The sequence below is a fragment of the Panicum virgatum genome, chromosome 9K (assembly GCF_016808335.1).
Source record: "Panicum virgatum strain AP13 chromosome 9K, P.virgatum_v5, whole genome shotgun sequence".
Lineage (NCBI taxonomy): Eukaryota > Viridiplantae > Streptophyta > Magnoliopsida > Poales > Poaceae > Panicum > Panicum virgatum.
In genome coordinates this window covers 3236323-3261651 of record NC_053144.1, presented here as the reverse complement: position 1 = coordinate 3261651, position 25329 = coordinate 3236323, and the positions used below count along the sequence as shown (strand labels likewise).

Sequence of the window (25329 nt, the reverse complement as noted above, 5' to 3'; positions counted from 1 at the left end):
AAGGTTCGAGCTAGTAGGGAATTGTATGACATGATTCTAAATAGATAAATTGTAATGGTATATTTTCGAACTTGCATATTTGCAACGGCACATATATATCTAATTAACCCCAAATTAAAAGATAGATTATTAGATTGTTTTTTTCGAGTAAGACACCATAAAGGTGTCTCATATCTGATTCATATCAAGAAAAACAATTGGTAGTACAATAGAAGGACAATTTAACACAAGGCAAAATAAAGAAAATAAAAATATACCAAAGAGTTCTCTGGTCGTCTTCTTCATCCGATTGTTTGTCATCCACTGGAGCTTGAAAAATACACTGAAAAGACAGTAAGAGAAAGGGACACCTGTAAGCGTCATCGCCACACAAGGGTTTGAAGACCACAAAAATTACTCGCTGCTTGTAACGAGAACTAGCAACCACTGAAAGAATATTGGCTGGGGGAACACCCCAGGCAACACAGGCTTGCAATACTTCACCACCAAAACAGAGGGTTGAAGAAACCGGATCTTGTTGCCGAACAGATCAAAAGAAGAGGTCGAAATCGCCACAATAAAAGACAGCTAACTGCACCTCCTGACTGACACACCAACTGCAAAGATCCGGAGAGAACCTCCAGATCTGGCAGAACTAACTCTCACTTGGCCATCATCGGCGCCAGAACGGACGTCGTCGAGGTAGGAAAAGGCCGGAGAGACCTTATTCCAAAGCGTCATCGCCGCCATCACCTCGTCGATGTCACTGGAGAACCAAACCCTAAAAAACTAAACAGATGTAAGAAAAAGATGGGTCCCCACTCCTCCACCTACCGGCAGCGAGGCCACCGGAGGGGCAGAGGAGGGGGCCGAGGGGGGTAGCGGTGGGAGGTCCTGGCGGCGGCGGATGAAGGGCCTGGCGGAGGCGAAAAAACTCTTGGGAAAGTGATTAGGTTTTTGGCGGAATTCGGAATTAGATTATTAGATTGTTGGCGGTGTATCTGGTGCAAACTAAGGGAGTTGTGCAACCTTGCAAACCGTGAATCTGGTCCATAGGGTGCTTATTCGGTGGCAATGCCCGCCCTAGATATAGATTTGCAAATCTCCCTTATCTGGTTACATTTGTTCCCTTGTCGCCTTGGAGTTCGGCACTCGCAATCCACAGCTGCCCCTTCGTCGCACCACCGCCGCCATGGAGTCTGTTGCTCGCTAGGATGCAACGATGATGCCACAATCTTCTACATTCACACCGGCGGTGACCCCCAAGGCTGGAAGGAGGTGCGCGTTAACTTCCCACTGGTCGCCCATGACTCGTGGTGCGGCAACACGGTGATAACTGACGAGAAGAAGCTGTGGTGGGTGGATGCCTCCACCGGCATTCTTTGCGGAGACCCATTCGCCACAAACTCTATCATGATACATGTGCCGCTGCCGAAGGCGAAGCAGCTGCCCGGGCCCAACGCTCTCAAGAGACGTTGCACACAGCTAAGCAGCGGTAAGATCAGAGTGGTAATGCTGGAAGGGTGGGGTGCTGCCGAGGCCATAATTAAGCAATGGACGCTGGAATCTGGTCAAGCTGGGGAGGACTACGCGTGGGAGCCAGAATTTGAGTTACCTCTTGTAGTGCTTCATGCTCATTCAATTCAAAATAGCCGGTTATAGCCACCACTATAGCTCTTAGGAGAGGAGAAGACATAAGATATACATCTTTTAGATTTAAAAGCCTAATTCCTTTAATAGCCCGCTATATCTCGCTATAACCGCTAAATTAAAGGCTATTTAGCGAGCTAAACTATATAATTGATTATGTTTATTGTTAGTTTAGTATTTGTTAAGAAATCGTTGTCTCTAACTTGAGACCGACTTCCGAGAAGTAGAACCAAAGTAGCGTGATATACTTCTTCTATGGACCCTATACCCATACTATATATCAAGAAGACCTTCATCTAGACATCAATATGGGAGACCAACTTTATTTAGAGACTTAAATCTTTATTCACCATAACTTAGTACAACACAAGACTCTTACACTCTTTATATGCCACCCTATTATAACACTACTACTTTACATGACAACCATACCATCTTCTACTTAAGACCTCATATGCTATAGTATGGCCAGAGGGGGGGAGCACCCCTATTAATAGGACTCCATGGCTCATATGGTTTTTCCATGTGTTCCCCTACAAAATATCTAACTCTAATTTTTTTTATGTTTATCTAATCATACAAATATCTAGTTTCTAAAGTATTCTTCATATTTGACCATGAAGCATGACAATCATGGTTCATGCATACTTTTCAATCTTCTATAGTATGCATTACTATTTTCAACAATATTGAACTTCATCATTTATATTTCATTCGTAATGAGGGAATGAAACTCTAGATGTATTTCAGTTCACGATTTTCGCGACCTGTATTTTAGTGCATGATGTAATAAACTTTGTGACTTGTATCTGTTTGATTTGATATTTTAAACAAATAAATTCTGAACTTAATCACTCAATTTGTAAAACCACTAAATAAGGTCAGCGGGAGCTATAACCCGCTATAGTCTTCTTTAACCTCTGAAAAACTAACCGCTAAACATTTTAGCCCGCTATTTTTAACATTGCATCCAACTTACACATCGCCGAAAATGAGTGCCAGATATAGAGGCGATCCATCCCTACGACCCCAATGTCGTCCTCTTCCAGGAGTATTCGCATCTGTTTGGGACAAGTTTGATTTCTGAAGAAACTCAGCTGTGCCAAAGGGTCATAAACCACGATAAGGTCCTCGAGGTTTCGGTTCTGACTCTCAATTGCAGGCCGTGGACTCTCATCTCATCCCCGATGGATCTTGCTCACCAATTTGTCGGCTGTGTTTAGTTCGCAAAAAAGTTTGAGTTTTGGTACTATTGTACATTTTGTTGTTATTTAACAATTAATATCTAATTATGAACTAATTAGACTTAAAAGATTCATCTCTTATAAATCAGTTATATTGTGTAATTAGTTATTTTTTCAACTGCATTTAACACTTCATATATGTGTCTGAAAATTTGATGTGACGGATACTGTAGAAACTTTTTTGCCAATTAAACAGGGCCTTAGGCTGCGGACATATGGAACTTCCCCTGAGATCACCGTCATGCACATATATAAGGGAAAACTCAGTGGATTCAACATCGACGATCCGAGCGGCACCTTGCTGATATGTGTAGGATGCCACAGGAGTATCGCAAGAAGGATCAGAGAACGATCAACGCATACTTCCTTTCAACTTTCACCCAGCATATGTGTGGTTGTTTTCCAGCCACATCCTGTTTGTTGCTGGAAAGGCGAGTGTACGGCGGCGGCGGGCTCAGCGAGGGATTGGCCGTGGGGAGCGGCGCGGGGCGCAAAGGCGAGCGCCGCGAGCTGGTGGGCAATGGGGCCAAGGCTTTAGCACGGCCAAGGCTTAAGTGTAATCAAACTCTTCTACCGCTCTATCTCTACGGATATCACGACCATTTCTATTTTTGTATAGAATCTCAAATCTATGCTCCATTGTACCTGTCGATATAACGCGGTGCAGTTTGGCCTTTTCAATCTTCTCTTGCATATATTGTGTCACTCTTGTGCAAAACTGAATTTGGGAGTTGCTGATGTTTATGCTTGCAGCCATGTAACGCTCTCTGAAATACTTCATGCACTCATACATGATGAACTCAATAATTCCCACAAGAGAAAAGGCATGACAAGAATGCATAACCATATTGAAACACTCCGCATGGTTCGTTGTCTGAATACCACACCGTATTCCGTTGGTATCATAAAGGAATGACCATTTCTCCTTAGGTGCACCTCGAATCCAGTGTGAAAATGGCTTCTCAATTGAATCCCTAGCCTCTGCAGCCTGACTCGTGTCTGTTCCTAATGCCCTTACCTTCACTAGCTCTGCAGTCAACTGATCAAGCATCTGACATAATGCATTGAATTTTCTCTATTGATTTTGGGTGCACAACCTCTTAAACAGGTTTTTAAGATCCTTGTTCTTGAAGTGGTCATTGAAGTTTGCACTCATATGCCTAATGCACCACCTGTTTTGGACATCGGGCCACAATGGAGGCGTTGTCGTAGTTCCACGTTGCAATTTCAGTATTGATTGCAGCAGACCTGCATGCCTATCACTAATAAGGCACACATCTGGACGTGCAACAACAACATGAACCTTCACTCGTTCAAGGAACTAATACCAACTGTCTAAGTTCTCATTCTCAACAAATGCAAATGCGAGCGGAACTATTTGGTTGTTGCAATCTACCCCGATTGCGGTGAGCATCTGACCTTTATACCTTCCAGTCAGAAATGTGCCATCAATGCAGATCACCGGAAGACAACACTGAAATGCTCTAACACAAGCACCTATGTAAAAGAAGGCTCGTTGCATAATTCTTTGCCCACTAGTCACGGCTGGTACGAGGTATGTGTCATAAAAGCTTTCAGAATTTCTAGCAGCAACCTAGGATAACATACGAGGTAGGTTATAATATGATGTCTCGTATGTGCCGAACAGCATCTCGAACACCATTTGTTTAGCCCGCCATGCCTTCAAATAACTAATGGTGTATTGGTAAGTCTGCTCAATGTGTCGAACAATCATTTTTGGCTTATAATTTAGGTTGTCCATAATCAACCCATATATTTGCTTTGCAACAAAGTTGCATGATATATTGCGATGCGAGTGAAGAACTTCTGACAGCAAATAAGTGTGCTCTGTCACAATGGAACATTTCCAGTTCGACTTCCATTTTCCCTTGATTGCATGTACTCGCCATGGACATCCATCATTCACACACTTCACCTCATATTCTTTACTACCAGACTTTACGACTCGAAATTCTCGTTTCAATGATATTGTCCATAGTCTCACAGCATCTTTTACGGCTTCAATGTTTGGATATGTTGCACCTTGCACCACCTCATTTCCTCTGTACTCCAACTCCTGATTTCGTATGTCTTCTGTGACATGACTGCCAAAACCATGCTCCTTCCACTTTTTTGGCAATGAGTATTGCTCGTCATCAGATGAGCCCTCATATTTTTCCATCTCTATTGCAGTTTGGTCTTCTGCCTCCATCTCGTCCACAATGCTATGTATCCTCTCTCCCTCATCAGCAAGGCCCGGTGGTCCCATATTTTGGTTCTCTATCTCTTCTGACTCATCTTGCTTAACATAATTGGTCTCTCTTCGAATACTCGGAGTTACTTGATCTGCACCATGTTGAATTTCATTTTGTGTCTTCTCCCGGATTTGAACAAGAATGGTCAGAGGCCACCCAAGCTCTAGAGCTGCTTGCATGTACTTCTGCCAGTCATCAGTGTTGTGTATCATCATCAATTCCCATAAATCACTTTCTACCTCCCAATTAACAAGAGACTGGACGGTCATCACATGTGTCAACAGATCAACACGGAACCCACGCTGCAGCCACTTACATATAGAACCAAAACTCCTTTCCAGAGGTTTATCTATGGTGCTAGATGTGCACTTAAAGGCAGAAAGATCTACTCCATTTAGTCCATACAAAACATTGTAGTCACCATAAAATACTTGAAACTGCATCTTGCTCGACATATCTGTATATCACAGAATACTTATCGAGTTATACTCTTTACTTCACTACCTTATTCAATAATCCGTAAAAACTAAGTATGGAATTCAACTACAACGTATAAGTATTCATAACTACGTGATGACACTAAAATTCTATACTGCATATGCCAAATTCTATTCTAAATCGTAATTAATTTATAAACACATCTCTAATAGTACTGCAATTGTAATAATAAATGCGTAGTACTAATTTTCTAAACTAATTTACTACTACGTAACTAAAGTATCATTAAACTCCTACTTAAATAGTTCTACTATAGCACTAATTAAATTAAATTACTCTACAATATCAATGCAAAAATACATAAACTAAATGTACTAACCTGCAGATCACAAGTGCGGAATCCGGCAGGGCTTCGCCGCTTTTCTTCTCCTCACCCCTCTCTTCTTTTCTGGATTTTTGGTGGAATTTTCGGGCTCAAATGAGGAGGAAATGGGAGTCGGATGCTTATATAGGGAGGCATGGCCCGGTCGCCCGAAGGGGGGGCGACAGGCCCCCCTGTCGCTCCTGTGGGCGAGGGCCACCGGTCGCCCGAGGGGGGGGGCCTGATTTTTTTCGGCCATGGACCTCGTTGCAAATTTGAAAAAAAAATATATCTAGGGCCTGTCGCCCCCCCATAGGGCGACCGGGGGTAGTTTTGAAATTTTTCAAAACGGACATATATTTTTGAAATTTTGATTTTTTTTAAATATAAAAAAGAAAAGAACGCAGCTTCAGCATGCAATTGGCGCGGGCCACGCCACAGCCCACAAGCCCACCGGGCCAAAACGCGCCGCTCTCCCGCATAGTCGCGCGTTCCAGCCCACATTGCCGAAGCGGTCTGGCGAGCCTCGCTGTGCACTAGCAGTCTAGCACTTACAGTACCCAGAGGCGACTCCAGGGCGGATTTCCGATCCGCCGCCGATTCGACCTGCACATCGCTTCTGATGCCCTCACCGGCGTCGGAGGTGGTGGGGATCCGATTAATCGGCGGCTGGTCGTGTAGATACTCTATTTAGTTTAGGTAAGTTCAGCTTATCCATGTCGGTGGTGTGGCGTGGATCTTACCTCCTCTGCTGCTTCGTCTTCGGTGAGTGACGCCATGGATGTGGTGAGGTTGGCGTGCCTTCCTCGTTCATCGATGGCGTCTTCCCCGTCTCTTCGGATGACGACTGCAAGAGGTCAGTGAATAAGCTAGGGTTCTTCCCCGCTGACGGTGTCGACGACGACATGAAGATTTTGTCCCTCCTTTTTTTTAGTTTGGTGTTGGGTAGTGTCGCGAGGGGCTCTATTTATTCGGACCTATCTAGCATCGCCGACGGTAGCGTTGTGAGGTTTCTTCTTCTCCTGCTTTTGTGTGAAAGGGCAGGAGATCTTGTCTTACCAATCCATGGAGCCGGGTTGGTTGATTGTCCCATCTCCTCTGGTGGTTTACTTCCCCTTCGGGGTTCCTATTGTCCGGCGTGCCGAGGTTGTTGTCTGAGGCGCCAGACACCTTGGATCCGGCGATGTGATGGCTCTCTTGGTCCGTGCGTTCATCGTTTTCAAGGTGCATTGGTTCTCCGATGTGCTACTTTCGGTGTCTGTCAAAATCCTTTTCCTTCGTCGGTGTGGTGTCGGTGTGGTGATCGGTCTCATGGATGGCTTCGATCGTCGGCGACGAGGAAGACCGGAGTTTCTTGCAAAGATTTGGATGTAATTTTCATTTTTTTAGAGTTGTCTTTGTAGGATGGGTTGTAAACTATCAGTTTCATTATGAATGATAATCCCGATTCATCTAAAAAAGCAGTCTAGCACTCTCCGCGGTCCGCACAGGCGGCACAGCAAACGATACGCCCGCGGCGGCACCAAAAAAATTTCCGCGGGCTTCCGAGACCAAGCTGCGAATCGCCGATCGCGACCCCAGAGACAAATTCAAAAATCGCGGCAGGAATACAGATTCGCAGCGGCAACCGCTGGCTGCAGAACCAAACCCGCCCGCGGCGGAGCAGCAGGGCAGGCGGAGGCGGGAAGCCCACGATCGGGCTCTCGACCTTTGCCCAGTTTCCCGCTTCCGCCTTCCCCGCGCTCACGCGGCGACGGGCGGGTCCGTTCCCACCGCCGCGACCCGCCGGTGTGGCGGCGGGCGGGCGATGCGGCGACGCTGGCTCTCCGCCGATGGCGTCCTCGCTCTGCTCCATCCGTTTCTCGTCGATTCAGTTCAGGTACGCGGCTGCCCTGCGCTTTCGGTTTCGTGTTAAGTAGCTGATCGCGTGGTAAATTACCTTGACCTAGCATTGGGATCCAGTTTGTGGACTGAGGGTTTTGTGGTTTTGTGCACTGTCTGGAGTCTGGGTGATCTGGAGAACTCGTACAAATAGGGTGATATTCAGCATCAGCGATCTGAGTGCTCGATTCTTATAAAATTTCTGTCATGAGGTCACTAGAACTTAGCAAAATGACATTGCAGAGAGATGGACCTTAGGTTTTTTGGGTATCTAATAATCGCTGTAGATGCCAGATTTCTTTTTGAAAAGCTTTAGGCGCCAGATTTCGAGTTGAAGAGGACTATAATAACTCTAAGTCATAAGTACGACTTGCATCTTCGTCAAATTTAGGATGTCATATGTTGAGTTGCGATGTGCAACGTTTTATCTTTAAATCATTCCCTTTGCTGTTATTGGAGCTACTTCTGTGTAATTTGGATTGCTGTAGTGTAGAACAGTAGTCAGTAATGTTCTAATTTGACCTCTCAGAATCAGTTCCTTCTGCCTATTCTAAGGCCCCATTTGTTTCAGCTTTTGGACGATTTTGAAGGCTCGGTTTTGGAAAATTTGAAAGTCAGATGACTCCTAGATTATGGATTCTGGATTCTGGGAATCATCTATGTTTTGAATTTCTCAAAATCGAGCTTTCAAAATTGGCCATAAACTGAAACAAACAGGGCCTAAATTTCTGACGCAAATAGAAAAATAGCACCCACGGAATTGATCTATTGACCTGATCATGGTAGCTGGTTGAGTGCTTTTTTTTTTGGCTTTTAACTGCAACTTGCTAACAGTGAGAGACAGAGTGCACTTGTACAAGAGATGCGTGCTATTCTGATATGAGTGAATATAAAATGAGGAATATGATGATAAGAAACACTAACAAGACTCAAATGTTGTGCACACGGCATAGTAGTGCTGCTGCCTCCTGCCTTCATAATAATGATGATAAGTGATGTTTTGCTTGGTCAGCCTGCTGGAACTTTTTGGGATGACTGTGTAATTAGTTATTTTTTCAACTATATTTATTGCTCCATGCATGTGTCCAAAAATTCGATGTGACGGGTAGTGTAGAAAATTTTTTGGGAACTAAACAGGCCTGACCTGCTTGGTGGTTGCTGTTGTTATGGAAATTCTGTCTCCCATTGTCAGGAACTTGTATGGGAAAGGTCAAGGACCAAGGTGGTGCAGCCGCCAGCCGGGATGGAGAGACAAATGGGGGACCTTATCCTATGCAATCGCATGTGCTTTCTGAGCTTCTGTTCCGGTACAGTGAAAACGTTTCATCCTTTTGTACAGTTCCAATTATATATCATGGTCAATGAATCTTGCAAGTAATTTATTTCCTCTGCCAGATTAATTTACTCCCATCGGATACCCCTGTTATTTTGTCCTTGGTCACACCCAAAAGAGGAAGTTTGATGAATATACTCCAGACTCCAAGAAGGTACTGCACCTATTTCCATCTCTATACTGAGGAACATGGCGTTGCTTATTCAAATTGTTCTATTATTTCCTTTGCCCCCATATTTCCCATATGCGATCATATATGTGACTAGATATATACAACACAATCACAAAATCTGAGTTGGTGCAGGAACCTTACCGTCTGTCTCCGTATATAGCTCCATTTTATTTCTGATGGCAGACAGCAGAAGGTTCGTCAGATGACGGGTCTTCTCTAATTTCCTCTTTCCAAACCAACCATTTGCTACAGCTGATAGCTCTCACATTTCTAACTAGCTGCTCCCAAGGATTAGGCCCCAATTGTGATCTGTGAGTGTGTGGCTCTGTGGGCAACCTCGGCACATGCATGAGTGGCCTCACGAACCGTGAACACGTGGGGCCCATGGGCCCGTGCTCTGCTCACTATGGGAAAAAGGCATGGATGGAGTAGTGCCAAGTGCCAACGTACTAGATGCACTATTAACCCCTGCTTGGAGAACCTAGAGAAGAACACTAATGAAGTAGCTTGGCTGCTAGCCTCTTAGCCTCGGCAAATTTTTGGGCTGTGTTTAGATGCGAAAAGTTTGCGAAAAGTGAAGTTGAAAAGTATTGTGACACTTTTTGTTTGTATGTGGTAAATATTGTTCTACCATGGGCTAACTAGGCTCAAAAAATTTATCTCGCAATGTACATCCAAACTGTGTAATAAGTTGTTTTGTTTACCCACATTTAGTATTCCATGTATGCGTCATTTATTATATTTAATATTTCGATGTGACGGAAAGTTTGGAAACTTTGGAGTTACTAAACACAGCCTTGCTTCACGGGCAAGCGAGATAATAGTGGCACGTACGTGCTGCCGTTCTGTGCCTTGTAGCCTTTGCTTCTTATCACAGTTCGTGATGCAGGGGAGAGTAGGACCTACCTGGTAGTCTGTTATAATGCCTCTCATTGACCACTCTTATCTCACATTTTCTTTTGTTGTGGAATTATATTCTGCAATTAATAGGTCATATTTTTTTCGTTGAACCTTAGGTTTCGATGAGCAATTGAGTAAACCTTTCAGGCCGTTCTGGAACGCAAGAATTCCCAAAGTGGGCTTAGCATTGTGTTAGAGCTTTCAAGTTCAGGTGGTGACACCTATACGGTCCCAGGTAGGCTGGCAGGTATAAGCCGTACGTATAGGCGGATCGCTGATCAGCCCGTGTGTCGAGTTCAGGCCGTGCTGAAGTACCTGGTTATTGTTTTTTCAAGACACAGTACATGCACGAAACACACTCTTTGGTACAGGAGTGACCCCACCCACCGCCAATCATGCTTATGCCGGTGCCTCGTACAAGGCACGGGCCATCATTCTGTTCGCGCGAACACTGGAAAGCTCTGAAATTATCAGATCCTAGATAGACCGCCGTGGTAGAAGGTGCTTTTAAGCTGTGGCACAGTAGACCAGATGGCCTGATCATGTTTATGGTTGGTGGGTGATTATAGTTTCTTTCAAGAATGTTTGCATAGATAAAGCCACTAGGCGTGATAAGGTCGTAATAAATACCCATGAAGATGAAGTTGATTTGTGTAAATTAAACCTGAGAGTGATTTGTGTGCCATTCGCATGCATCTCTGTCAGGATGTGCATAATGTAGTGCAGCCGGGCAGCAGCTGCGAGCAACTATCAAGTAGTAAGTATGAACCCTTGAAGCATGACTGACTACTGTCTGAGTCACTCCTCCAATCCAATAGGATCTTTTACATCTAAAAATATTTCCAATAGAGTAAGAGCATGCTGCCCTCAATTATGTGTTGGGGGATGAAGTTTGATCTGGAGCATTATGGTGGGAAAACTTGAAAAAGAGTTGGCTCCTCTGTGTGTACTACTGTTTACTTGCTTTATTAGCATAAGTGGACAAACCTGCCAGCTTTGCACCTCTATCACTGACAGCAGAGCATGTGATAACGGCTTTGAATTGTGCGTGCCCATGACTTCAGTCTCCTGTTCCCGCCATTAGCTGACGTGGTGCGAGTTCCTTATTATTATCTGCAGCATCTGTACGCTGTCTTGTCCGTGCCCTGGCGTACCACCGGGTTGTTTGCTTCGAGACACTAAACTTTTCGTGTCACATCAATTTTTTTTTGAGTATTTAGAAGTATTAAATAAAAATTAATTATAAAGCTAACTATAGAACCTAGGGCTAAACTGCAAGACGAATCTAATGAGGTATATTAATTTATAATTAGTTGATGATTATTGTAGTATCACTGTACCAAATTATAGATTAATTATACTCATTAGATTCGTTTTGTGAATTAGCACTCAGCTGTTAAAAAAATTTATAAACAGAATTTATTTGATACTTCAAAATTGTAAGATTTTTTTTGATGTGACAAGGACTAAAAAAAGTTTTGGGAACCAAACAAGGCCAGAATTCTGCATTTTTGTTTCCAATTCCAAATTGATTTTTTTCTCATGTGAAACGAGAGTTCCAAAGCCCATCTCCCATCCATATGTACACCCATGTGCCTTGTGCTTGTACAACTAGCGGTGAGCTCCACAGAAGCTGCAAGAGTCTAGTGCGGTGGTAGTGGGTAGTGGCTAGTAGTGACTAGTGAGTGAGATAGGACAAGGTACGATTCGGTTATTGTAGTTGGGAAGTGACCATTTCTATACAGAGCATCTCATCTCACTGGCCTTCACGAACCCACCTTTTGTAACTCGGGAATAATACAAGCATGAAAGGAAGAAGAGAAAGGTGTCTTTGGAGTGTTTGCGCATGAGCAAAAGCGATGGCTTTCTCGTCAGGATGGATTCCCTCCCTCTGTTTGCTGCGGCGGTCGTGCGCTTCAGTCTTGCGGCTGAAGCAAACATTGCATCCCAAATACTGCTAATATCCTAGCTAAGCGGCGAGTCATTAGTTCGAGGGTAAATAATAAACTGGAACGCGTGACAAAGAAGTTACTGTCAAGTTTTATTGCTCCCAGTGGTGCTCCCTCTCCCTCTGGGCTGGGCCCTGGTCCCTGTTACTGCGCCGGCTGCTGTGCTGACCTGAAACATCCAAGAGGTCCAAGAGTGCAAAGACTGTTTTCCCAGCCAGCTCCTCCTATAATGCAGGGAGAGATGAGAGGAGGACCGCACGTATCCGGTACAGCCGCTGTGCCCAACAGGATCGGGACTTTTTTTTTAAAGAAATGGGTCGGGACTAGTATTTTTAGTGCCTGTTTGGCTCCAGGACTTTTTCCAAAAGTCCCTATCACATCAAAAGGAATCTTACTATTTTATATTATTAAATAAAATCTGTTTATAAATATTTTTTGACAGCTGAGTGCTTTTTCGCGAGACGAATCTAATGTGCCTAATTAATTCATAATTTGCTACAGTGATGCTACAGTAACCATTCGCTAATCATAGATTAAGATACATCATTAGATTCGTCTCTCAGTTTAGCCCCAGGGTTCTGCAGTTAGTTTTATAATTAATATTTATTTAATACTTCTAAATACTAAAAAGTCCCTGGGACTTTTTTGAAGTCCCTGTTTCTAAACACCCCCTTACCCGTTACCAAGAGGTCCAAGAGTGCAAAGACTGTTTTCTTTCCCGTTACCAAGACTGTAAGACCGTCCACAGTGGAAGGAGGAAATGAAGGAGCAAATACACTATTTGGCACTGTAGATACACTGTTTTGGCAATGTAGATAGAGAGGGCGTGGGAAACGAGGAGGGAGCAAATTTGCTCTTGCTCCCTCTGCTATGGTCAGCCTAAAATCCGGTCAATCCCGGCCGTACGCGGACCCGATCATGGCAATTGACCATGTGTTGTTCCTGCAGCTCCTACAGTGGCCCAGCCAGCCAACCAACCAACAACCCCGTGGCAGGCAGGGTCAGCAGTATAATAAACCTTCGTCCCCAGGTTTTTACCAGAGCTTGCTGCTTAATCTATCCGGTTTAGGTACCGGCGCCGTACCGAAGTGAAAACATCCGAGCGATGTCCGGCGCGAGCCCAGTTAAATAGAGGCTCATCGGTGCGCTTAAGGGCGCGTTTCTTGATCAATTCTTCTAAGCTCGGCGTACGGGCGCTTGCCGGTTACTAGTCATTAGTGGATGCTGACATCGAGTGTACGGGCAGTACGAAACGCCACTAATCTAGAGGGTAAATTCACCGCCTTGTGGAAATGCCCTTCGGCGCTTTTCGCGTGGGCTGGCCTTTGCGCGCGGTAAAATCATCATGAGAGTAAAAAAAAAAAACAGGAGGGTAAGCACGGGCCGTGACGCGGCTTGCTTTTGTAAAGCGCCGCCGGCTAATCGCTTTGCTAAGCAAAGCTCCCTTTCCTTGCGTGCGTGCGTGCGCCCCCCCGGGGCGAAAAGATCGCGCGGTCGCGCCCGGATCCGATGCCGCGGGCGCACGCTCGCTCGCCCTCGCGCGCGGCGCGCCGCCAGCCAGCAAGCACCAGGACGCCGCCCGCGCTCGCTCGCTGCGTCGGTCACGCCGCGCGCACGCGTGGCCCCGCGCCATTTGGGGGCCCCACCGGGCAGTGGTTGGGCTCCCGCGGTAGTCCCGCCCACGTGCCGCGCAGGGTGGTCGGGTCGGGTCTCGGGTGGGCGAGGGGAAGGCGATGGGTGCTGCCGCGGCGGGCCCGAGATGGTGCCGCGGGAGCAAAGCTGGTAGGTGGGCCAGCCGCCCAGCCTGGGACCCACGGCGAACCCGGATAAAGAAAATTGCTAGAGTGCTTGCCAACCACACGCCCCCGAGAAGGGGAAAAAGGAGGAGGCCGTTTCAAGCGCACGCCAGGGGCATGAACGGCAGTCAACTGTAACTACTGCTCGCCTGCGACCGTGATTTTAGAATGCCTCTGTCCGCACATGAAACCTCGTAAAACCTAGCAGAGCCGTCGTTTGTATTGATCGATTTGAAAAGTAGCCGAAGTTCGAAAGGCCATGCTGTGGAAGGGATAAGCAAGCACACAAGTTGACTTTTCTAGCATCCGTGAATTTTGGTCCATGTCTTGGTCATAAACTTGACATTGCTAGTAAAAGGACATGGCATGCAGAATTTTATATAATCCAAATGTTTCTTTTTTGGACCCAACCAAATTATAACAAATCTAATCGATATAAAATCACATTACGGCCGATCGTTATATCAACATCATATAAAAAGGTCTATCCTGCAGTACAAAAGTTTTGATGTATACTACAGCAATAAATATTGGGCCCCTTTTTTTCAAAAAAAATATTGGACCCCTTTTCCCCTAAATCCTAACGCTGGCCATTGAGAAGCTTTCATTAGCAGCATTGATCAGATTCCAGCATCAATGGATTAAAAAAAAAACTCCGATGCCATCATGTGGCCCACGAGTCAGTGGGTACGGACCCCGGTTTGACGTCGCACGCCGGGTGTCCCTAATAATTTCCAAATCATACAGGGGTATTTTGGTCCAGAAGCGGTGAAGCACGGGCTCGGAAATGGCTAAAGTGGCAGCGAGACTGCTCCTCACTGCGCACTTGTTTGCAAGCGGTAGTGGACGACGCTCCGCTCCCAAGTCCCAACCGAGACGACGAGCCGCCCAAGACGACGAGCCATTTACTCCCACTCCCAATCCCACCACGCCCCCGCATTGTTTCAAAATTCTCGATTCGGTCCGTGGTGGCAGCCGCGCGGCGGCCGGCGAGGTGGGGGGCTCTCTGGGTAGGAAGGGAGGGCCTTGCCGTGCTGCAAGGTCGCCGGCGGCGGCGGAGGGCGTCAGAGGAGAGGAGGAGAGGGGGGGGGGGGGGGGGAGGGAGGAGGAGCTGCGGTGGAGGTGTGAAGAGGCGCCGCACATGGGCACCACGCGGGGGGTCGCGTGCCTGCTCGTGGCGGTGATCTGCTTGTCGTGTGCTGCCGCCGCCGCCGCCGCCGCGAGGTCGCCGGCGGCGAGGCTGCACCGCCACCTCAAGCGGTTCAACAAGCCGGCCGTGAAGAGCATCGAGGTGGGTCAAGTTTGATTTTTTCCTTTTTCACCCCGGAGCTGTGTCAAGCCTGTTTGTTTTGCTGCTGCTGCTCTCTGTAGATTTGAATTGCTTGCTTGGGGGATTCCCCCCCCCCCCCTCAGGTGATTTCCCAAGCCAAACTAGCGTCTTTTAGCTGCATTTGGGAGCATTTGAGCAAGCACAAGCGAGATGATAGGTGTATTTTCTTTGCTACTAGTCGTTCAAGTTGTACTCTGATTCAATAAAAGCTGGCTTTTGGGGCTTTTTTTTTGCGGTGGCTCTTGAGGGGAATTCGCTTTCGGGCTCTTCTCCCTTTTCTGCACACTTTCTGCTTGTTCTTGCTTGGAGTTATTTCTAGCTTGACCTTGGCATTTTCTTTTTCTGGGATTGTCAATTAATCCTCTTGCTGAAGTGTTTATTCCAGTTCTTATCCATCTAAATCAGTTGCTTGCAAATTTCAAATCGAGCAGAGCCCAGATGGGGACATCATAGACTGCGTGCCCATCACCCACCAGCCGGCGTTTGATCATCCTTACCTCAAGAACCACACTGTCCAGGTAAATTCCAGTGCCTCTCTTGCAGTAACAGAAACCAGTGTCTTGTTGGGTTGTTGTAGTTAACGCATTTGTGCTTTGCAGATGAGACCGAACTATCACCCCGAAGGCCTGTATGACGAATCCAAGACCAATGTGGCCTCCACCAGCAGTGGCGACAAGCCTAAGGTTCAGCTCTGGCATCAGAATGGCAGGTGTCCGGAAGGCACCGTCCCCATCAGGAGAACGAAGAAGGACGACCTGCTCAGGGCAAGCTCAATGCGGAGGTACGGCAGGAAACGGCACACCACCGCGAACCCAATGTCGGTCAATCCCACCATGCTCAATGAGGGTGGCCATCAGGTACCTGCTCATATCACCCATGTTGTTGAGGATATAATGTGGAAGGAGGTATATAGGTGTGCTGATGTACCGTGATGCTCATAACTCTTGTTGACAATCGCAGCATGCCATAGCGTACGTTCAAGGCGACAAGTACTACGGCGCCAAGGCGACCATCAATGTCTGGGAGCCCAAGATCGAGCAGCCTAATGAGTTCAGCTTGTCCCAGCTCTGGATCTTAGGGGGGTCATTTGGGGAGGATCTTAACAGCATCGAGGCTGGATGGCAGGTAGAGAAAGAAAGACCCACAGCCCATGAGCTTCGCATTCATAATCAGTGTCGAGTAAATGCAGCACCGTTTTCGCGGTTGGGAGCCCTGCTGCAGTGCAGTGCCTCTTATCACGAGCTCTGAAACACTTCTGTGTTGCTTTGTTGCATCAGGTTAGTCCGGACCTGTATGGGGACAACAACACAAGGCTGTTCACCTACTGGACCGTAAGTTTTGAACATTACTATATGAACATTCTTGAATATATTTGCACTAGCGCTTGCCATTTTGTTTCCTTAATTGTTGATTCCTGATTATTGTGCTATCTGATGTTCTGCAGAGTGATGCATACCAAGCAACAGGGTGCTACAACATGTTATGCTCTGGGTTCGTTCAGATTAACAGCGAGATTGCCATGGGTGCCAGCATCTTCCCAACCTCAAGCTACTCTGGCTCCCAATATGATATCAGTATACTGATCTGGAAGGTGAGCAAGTAATTAAACTAGTAACTCACCACATGTCATGCCTAGTACGTTGAGAATTATCAGAGACATGCAGAGAATCTTTAGCCCACTTGCTGTTATGCTCTTACTCGTGCTCCTCCTTGACTGGTGAACCCGTACCCCTGGGGCTTTGAAAATTGCTTTCCTAGTTTCCTCCTCACCCTGTGGTTATCATACTCCTTTTCTCGACAAACCTTTCTTTCTTATCGCTAATGATTACTCAACTTTTGTTTTTTCAAAGAAACAACTATTGCTACTTTTCACCTCGACGAGCTAGTGGTATTCTGAGTGTGAGATAGAAAGTGCGGTGTTGTTCATTTCTGTTGAGCATGGGTAATGAGTACATGATTTGCATGCTAGAATAACATGAATGCATCCACCTAGTGTATGCATGCCCAACAGTTTTACTATTCCCTGATACTGAAACCTAGCTATGTCAATATGAATGATGTTTTTTATATTGATAAATTACTTTTCCAACGTGTGCCTGCTATATTAATCTCTTCCATATATGTGCATATTATCTGTTCAGGACCCAAAGGAGGGCAACTGGTGGATGCAGTTCGGCAAGGACTACGTGCTGGGCTACTGGCCGTCGTTCCTCTTCTCATACCTGGCGGACAGCGCGTCAATGATCGAGTGGGGTGGGGAGGTGGTGAACTCGCAGCCCGACGGCGTGCACACGTCGACGCAGATGGGCAGCGGGCACTTCCCGGAGGAAGGGTTCAGCAAGGCGAGCTACTTCAAGAACATCCAGGTGGTGGACAGCACCAACAACCTCAAGGCCCCCAAGGGGCTGGGCACCTTCACCGAGCAGTCCAACTGCTACGACGTGCAGAACGGCAACAATGGCGACTGGGGCACCTACTTCTACTATGGCGGCCCTGGGAGGAGCTCCAACTGCCAGTAACTCCGAAAGCGTAACAACCATTGGAATGTAATACACCGTATGCAAGCCTCAGTTTTCTCGTAGCCCTAGATCAATAGTGTGTCATGTGAATGGGGTTGTTTTGTGGTGGTTTGTAGTAGTTTCTCTCTGTTGAGTTTCTTCCCTCTTTTTTTCCTTGTTACTGCCAGGAAGGCTTCTGAAGAGAAGCATGGCATGTGGTGGTGATGCGTTGCCCTTATGGTGGCCTACCTCCTTTTCCTATATGGTAGATTCACTTGTCCTTGTGGTTTATGGGCTGTGTTTTTTTTCCTCCTCATCACCTTTTTTTTCACCTTTTCTGAGTGTCAGTGTGGCACACCGAAAGGTGGAATGGGCAGAATTCAGATTTAGGTCAGCAGCTTTGTGCGCCGTTGATGGATGTGGGCACCTGAAGCTGGTACAAGGAAAAAACATGAGCTGTTCTACAAATTGCTATTAGATCTTTGGCCACAGCAATTAGGTGACCAATATGTCTAACAATCCTATTCTCGTGTGCTTGCTTTGTCTGGTGGGTTATGACTTATGAGAATGTAAGGAGTAAACTTATACTGGTTGGTACTTGACCGGCCCGGTACGGACGTACGGTCAAGTTCAGAGACGTTTGCTCGGGGGCAGAGTTACAGCAGCTCAAATCTGTGCGTGTTTGTCGAAATGTGGACAGGCAGGATCATGTGCCACAGCTCACAACTTCCCGGTCAACCACTCATCAGCAAATTCAAGTCTGTGGCTAGGTTCCATGTCGTTCATCCGGTTCTTGGCTTGGGCCAGCTGCGTCGGCCAACTGTGAGAGACCTTAGATGGCTCCAGAACGCGTACACACTTGGGGAAGATGCACATTTTGATCCACAGCTTTGCAGTTGCAGGATTGCGATTTCAGCTGGGGTGTAGCAGTAGCGCTCGTGCACTGTAGTTCTCGCTGACCGCATCGTGGTCCACAGGCGACGAGTGTTGAGCAGTCAAGGGCAGCCAGGGAAGGAACGGAAGCGGCCCAAGGAAAAGAGGTGACGCGTCGTTGTCTGACTGCAGCTTGCCAGAAATCTTTTGAGATGGTGCAGTCGCGGTCGCAGGCGCAGATCAGAGCACATGCTCGGCAGGCAGCAGTACTCCCATCCATCCTGGTTTGGTTTTGGTTTGGCCTCGAGCCAATAATGATGCGCAGTTCAACAATTAGAGAAAATGGTTTTGAGGTTTTTTCATGATCGTGCCCCCTCTTCGGCAGCGCTTCTTGCTGACACTGCGCAGCCTCTCTGACACTGCAGCCGTTGATGTCCAGCAGCGGCATCCGCATCAGGCGCGGGTGTCCCCGGCTGGGCCGAATCCGCGGGTGGCCCGCCCGAGCGAGAGATCGGGTGAGACCCCCCCCCCCCCCCCCCCCCCCCAGTTACATCCAAGCCCGCTGCCGCTCAGCTCGCTCGTGCTCGCCGCGCGCCACCTCCCCGGCGCGCTGTTCGACAACTACGACCGGTGCGCCGCCGCCAGCGAGCGGGCCAGGAAGCAGGTGCGCGCCGACGCACGTGGACCTGTGCGCGCGCATGTCGTTCCGCACGGCCGACGTCGCGGACCTCACGGAGGAGCTCGCCGAGTACGACGTCGTGTTCCTTGCCGCGCTTGTGGGGGTGGCGGCCGAGGACAAGGCGAGGGTGGTGGCGCGCGGCGCTCGTGGCGCGGAGCTAGCACGGGGCGCGCGGGTTCCTGTACCCCGTCGTGGACCCCGAGGACATCGGGCGCGGCGGGTTCGACGTGCTCGCCGTGCACCACCCCGACGACGAGGTCATCAACTCCGTCATCGTCGCGCGCAAGGTGGCGGACGACGGGCACGGGAGCAAGTGCTGCAGGACGGAGGCGAGCGCCGCCGCGCGCCCCGCTACAGGCGAGGGAAAACGCGCGCGCACCCTCCTCGTCAGCCGCCGTGATCGATGGTACTCCTACGTGGCCAAGTACGTTCGCGTGTTCGTGGATCTTTGTCGGTGTCTCCTTGGTACCGTGTCGTGAGCTTAATTGTCTCTCACTGGTTAGCATTTGTGCCAATGCAAAATCGGCCACCCAATACCCATATATACTTGCAAATTAAGAAGCATTCTCCATCTTAGACTACTCCCAACTCCTAAGCGAACACGGTAGCATATATACTCAACTTATATATATATATATATATATATATATATATATATATATATATATATATCGAAGATTTCGAAGCCTATTGAGGCCTTTGCTACTGTTCACGACCGGATGCACGGCACCTGTCACATCCCGCCTCGCGCCGATCTTGCGTTTCTTTCACGCGGGTTGTGTTTAGTTCTCCCGACTCCTCCAAACTTTCCAAACTTTCCATCACATCGAAATCACATCGAAACATTAAATATAACAAATGACTCATGCATGGAGTACTAAATGTAGGTAAATAAAAAAATTAATTGCATAGTTTTGATGTACGTTGCGAGACGAATCTTTTGAGCCTAGTTAGCCTATAATAGGACAATATTTACCACGTACAAACGAAAATACTATAATACCTTTTGCAAACACTTTTCGCACACTTTTTACAACTAAACACAGCCGCGGTGTGAAACCGACGTTGTCCAGGGATTCATCCTTGATGCGTGCGCCTGACGCGGTGGAAAACGGACGCGACGGCAGGTGGCGTCGTCCTTCTCTCGTAAACAAATCGAGCGCTGCTCGGTGCTCGCCCTGCCCCTGCCCTCACAACATCCGCCGGCCGCCGCCAACTCCTTGCGCCCTTCTATCGGCGGCCACTCTACTTCACTGCGGTTGCAGCCAGTTTGCCGGTCGGTGCGCCTATTCGTGCATGGGCAAAAAGGCAGCTGCGATGGCTCTCAAGTGGTGCATTCGTCATGCTGGTGTTCCAAAGCTCGCTGGTGAGGAACCAGCCGTTTTCTTTTTCCAGCCCGTCCGCGAGCCATCGCCCAGCTCTAGCTGCACCCATCCTCTCGCTTACTAGTGCGACCGTGGGGAGGCCCTCCTATGTGCCCGTCGGTCCTCCGTGTCAACCCCTCATGCTTACCAGGTCACGTACGAGGACATCCACCTTCTTCCTAGATGTGGCGATGGTCACCAGGCCAATTAACATTCACTGGGCCACCATCGAGGTCGTCGAGGCATCGTGCTAGCATGAAGTTGCAGGTTGCTGCTGACCTACTTCCTTCTTCGTGCTTGCGGCCGTCGATCTGGCCATTCTTGTCAAGTCTGAGGTAACCTTGCCTGCTGCTAGCGCTTGCACTTTAGCTTTTTGATGAAATGTCAGTTCAAGCTAATAAATTTGTTGCACCTTCTTTTTTCAATGTATGTTGTAAATTGCTATAGTCAATAATTCTCTCCAAGGTTCAAATTCTATTTGCTTCAGGTGAATGATTAACAAGAGGGAATAGTAGAATTAGCTTTGCTTTTATCAGCATTCAGCCATACTGCTACCGTTGGATCAGGTAGCTTACATAAAAAGACAACTCTCATTATTGTTAGAAGCGACGGCGAACAAAAAACGATGAACACAGCAAAGATCAAACTTCAAAAGATAAAAGGATTTAACGTGGAAAACCCCTCCAATGCGAAGGGTAAAAAACACGGGCGCCAGCCAGCAAAAACTTCACTATATCGGGTGTGTGTTTACAACGCCTAGCGGCGGCTTACAAGAGGAATAATCGAATTGATGTTATCCGGTGAAGCCTATGAGTTAGATATATAGGAGAGTCATATGATCTCCTCAATTTCTACTAGCAATGTGGGATTAAAAGTTTGCATCACATGAGCCTTTGGGATTTATTTGGAATAACTGAAATACTTAATGGGCCAAGCCCAAATTCCAACACTCTCCCACCAGAATTTGGATCACAATATAACATACTTCACCTTGAGACAAATTTTTTCTTGTAGCATATCAAAATCATCACCTGAACACAATAAAGAATAGAAGTTCTGGCGTCAAATAGCCTCTTGGGCTAAGCTGTCAAACCAACTAAGCTTGAGCAAAGCTCAAACTTAGTTACAGGAACTGGTTTAGTCATCATATCAGCTGGATTATCATGAGTACTGGTTTTGCATATCTTCAATTTACCTTGTGAAATAACATCACGAACATAATGGTACTTGATATCAATATGCTTTGTCCTTTCATGAAACATCTGATTTTTGGTGAGACAAATAGCACTTTGACTGTCACAGAATAGATCAATGCAAGAATCAACTCCACACAGCTCAGCAAACAAACCTTTCAGCCAAACTGACTCCTTGCACGCTTCAGCAATAGCCATATATTCTGCTTCTGTGGTAGACATAGCAACAACAGGCTGCAAAGTAGCCTTCCAACTCACAGCACAACTGCTAACAGTGAACACATAACCTGTGAGTGACCTGCGCCTATCCAAATCAGCAGCATAATCTGAATCCACATAACCAATGAGTCCCTGATCAGTTCTCCCAAACTTCAAACAAGAATCTGCTGTTCCTCTGAGGTACCTGAAAATCCACTGAACTGTCTTCCAGTGTTCTTTACCAGGATTAGACATGTATCTGCTAACCAAACTCATAGCATATGATAAATCTAGGCGAGAGCAAACCATGGCATACATCAAAGAACCAACAGCACTAGAATATGAGACTTTTGACATGTATTCAACATCCTCATCAGAACTAGGACACTGAGTGTCGGGGACCACGATTAGGGGCACCCTAATCAGGGTACTAAAATCACCCTAAAAACGCAAACACATAATAGGCAACTGAGCCCACAAAGGCCTACGGCCTCCTTCCAATCTGGAAGAAAGGAAAGGACTCAAAGAAGCCCACCACGCGGCCCATCCGCACCCCTCTTGGACTCGCGGGGTGATCTCAGTCTCGCTCGAGGGCTCCCATCGAGACCCTCGACCGCGCCCCCCGTCTCCGCATCGCTCGAAGGTAGCGAACCTACCCTCGAGGAGGCAAAACATCTCCGCCTCGCTCGATGGTAGCGAACCTACCCTCGAGTGGGGTGAATCATCTCCGTCTCGCTCGAGGCCACCCCTCGACGTAAAAGACAAACGGCCCTTCCACTCACCCGCCCATCGTACGGAGGCATTAAATGCTAACCACTCCTCCACAGCGCCCAGGATAGACGGTGTTAGGCCGCCATTCCCCACAGTGGCTGTGACCGGAGTACCGTCCGCCAACTACGGTCACTACTCCGCCCATCCCGGACGCTGTGGCAGCATTGTGGGAACTTGCGACGTGGGACGAGATGTGCTCGGCGCAGCCCCCGTTACTATTCTGCCAACTCCTGCTGTCTGGACTCCACCTCACCACACCTATGGCCCCGGACCCGTCCCTTGCTCGGGAGGGGGTCCGGTGTCGCCACGTATCCCCCATGGAGGGGTGCTCAGTTCCAGCAGCCAGAGGCCCGGATCTCCCCCCTCGAGGGGTCCGGGACCTCCACGTGACTCTTGGACCTCCTTTGTGCACGCGCTAGCACTCCGCCCAGGGGGGTCCGGGACCGCCACGTGCCCCGCTACTGCTAGCACACATATGTATGCGAGACCTTGGCCTGTAGGGCCCACGGAATGCCACCACGCTACGTCAGGAAGACTGTACACCCTACAGCGACGACCACACCGCCTGCTGGGGCTGGCAGGACGCCGGCGCGATCTCCGCAAGATCAAGGGGGTCGTCGTCACGCGATCAGACCACTCGATAGAACGAAATACTCAGCACCACTGAGCGCCCGATATTGGCACTCACCTCAATCAACTTCTCTACTAGCAGAGACTTGGGAGCTTCCCTTCCTCCCTCTCTCACCTCACCTGTACCCCCTACTACAGGCACCTCCGGTGCAAGATAATACAGTGCCCTCGCACACCCCTTTGCTGGGGGTACGGCCCCGTGGCTGGAACCAGGATAAACCCGTGCGTTACTGCGTTGCCTTTTGCACCAACATCTAGGACGAGGAAACACACAACATTACTAGTTGGGTCGACCGCCGAGTAAGGACACCGACAGTTGGCGCGCCAGGTAGGGGAGCGTTGCGTGACATTTTTCTCTTTTGTTCCCATTTGATCTCCAGGGATGGCGAGCAGATCCAACCCATACCCCATGGGCGTCTCGGATCCGCTCCCAGCAGGATACGTGATCTGGTTCGGGAGTCTTGAGTTCAGAGCAACCGGCAACGGTTACCTCATGGAGCTCCTCTCGCCCAGACACAACCCGAACACTCCAACTTCACCAGCCCGGCGCAACAGGCACTCGGGCCAGCATTCGCGACAAGCGCGCATGGAGCGGCGCTTGGCGGCGCGCCTCAGCTCCCCCACGTGGGTTGAGGTCGCCATGTCATGGCTCAGCGTCGCGGCCGACGGGGCCACCGCTTCGTCATCACGTGCTTCGGCGTCAGCCACACCGACACCATCATCAACTACAGCCCTAGTGCCTCCCGGGAGGGCGCGACTGCGGCGTCGCCCTTCCCCATCGGGATGCGCAACGCTGCCTCCTACGCTTCTTCGTCCAGCACCAACTTCACCGAGTATGAGGATCTCCTGTCGATCCGCAGCCTCATCGCATCATCTCCTAACGACTCCTACCCCGAGACGGCGAGCTCGATCGCCGACGACATTAACTTCTTCATGGACAACTTCACGGCCGAGGAGGCCGAGGACTACTCGACCCCAATGCTTTCCGCTCGTTCCAGCTAGCGGCGGCTTACTGCCTCACCTGCTCTGAGGACTCCAGCGAGGGGGATTACGATGCCGCCCGGGAGTGCTTCATGGTCCATCTCGCGGACGGGCAAGAGGACAACACTCCGGGTGATGGTGGGAACGGAGGGGCAGACGCGTAGGCAAACCAACCGGTGGTGCCGGCTGCGGCCTCTTCTTCCTTGTCAAGCTCGGCGGCGTGGCAGGCACAGCTGGCGCAGCTCAAGGAGCTTCAAGCCAAGCTCGACGAGCAGCGCCGGCAGACTCAGGAGCTGCGCACCACACTTGAGCAATAGCACGCCGCGCGTGGCGTATATGCCCAGGCGGCGGCACGCGTTGCCAGAGAACGGATCCTAGCCGATGACAACGTCGACAAACCTCCGAAACTGAAAATGGCTGACGAAAAACTCGTCGCTGCGGCCTACCTACTCCAAGCGATGCCCGAGCCGTCGACGACTTCGAGTCGCAACCTACGCCGCGAGGTACATGCGCTCATCGACCAAGCTGCTGTGCAGCAGGCCGAGAGCTCTGCGTCTCACATGTGCTCGATGGTCCCGAAGCAGCCCGGTGGGACTGCACGCCAGGACCACGAGGTGTCGGTGCATACTCCACCAGGGGGGAAGGGAAAGGTAACCGCAGCACATGACGCGAACGCACCCACAGTGCACGACCGCATCGGAAAGGCTCTCGCAAGGGATCGACTCCACGATACGCGCGGGCATGCCGGCGATGGCGACGCCCACTACATCATCAACGGCAGGAAGTACACCCCTCGACGGGGTGGACGCTTCGACCCCGAGCACGACAGGGGTGAGTCACCGGAGCCTCCATGC

At 48.7% G+C, this 25329-nt stretch overlaps 1 protein-coding gene and 1 long non-coding RNA gene across 2 annotated transcripts; one reads left to right on the top strand and one right to left on the bottom strand.

Moving 5' to 3' along the window:
• Positions 1-100: 100 nt before the first annotated feature.
• LOC120649377 lies at positions 101-9718 on the bottom strand. Its single transcript, XR_005665243.1, has 2 exons — positions 9455-9718; positions 101-322 (listed from the first exon to the last, which is right to left on the bottom strand). It is a non-coding gene; the product is annotated as an uncharacterized LOC120649377 (long non-coding RNA).
• A 5067-nt stretch (positions 9719-14785) lies between these two features.
• Positions 14786-18117, top strand: LOC120649376. The gene is made up of 7 exons (XM_039926165.1): positions 14786-15249; positions 15720-15806; positions 15888-16145; positions 16249-16413; positions 16566-16619; positions 16733-16879; positions 17430-18117. The coding sequence occupies exons 1-7, from the start codon at positions 15100-15102 to the stop codon at positions 17805-17807; spliced, it is 1239 nt and encodes a 412-aa protein (XP_039782099.1). The 5' UTR covers positions 14786-15099; the 3' UTR covers positions 17808-18117.
• The last annotated feature ends 7212 nt before the right edge of the window (positions 18118-25329 follow it).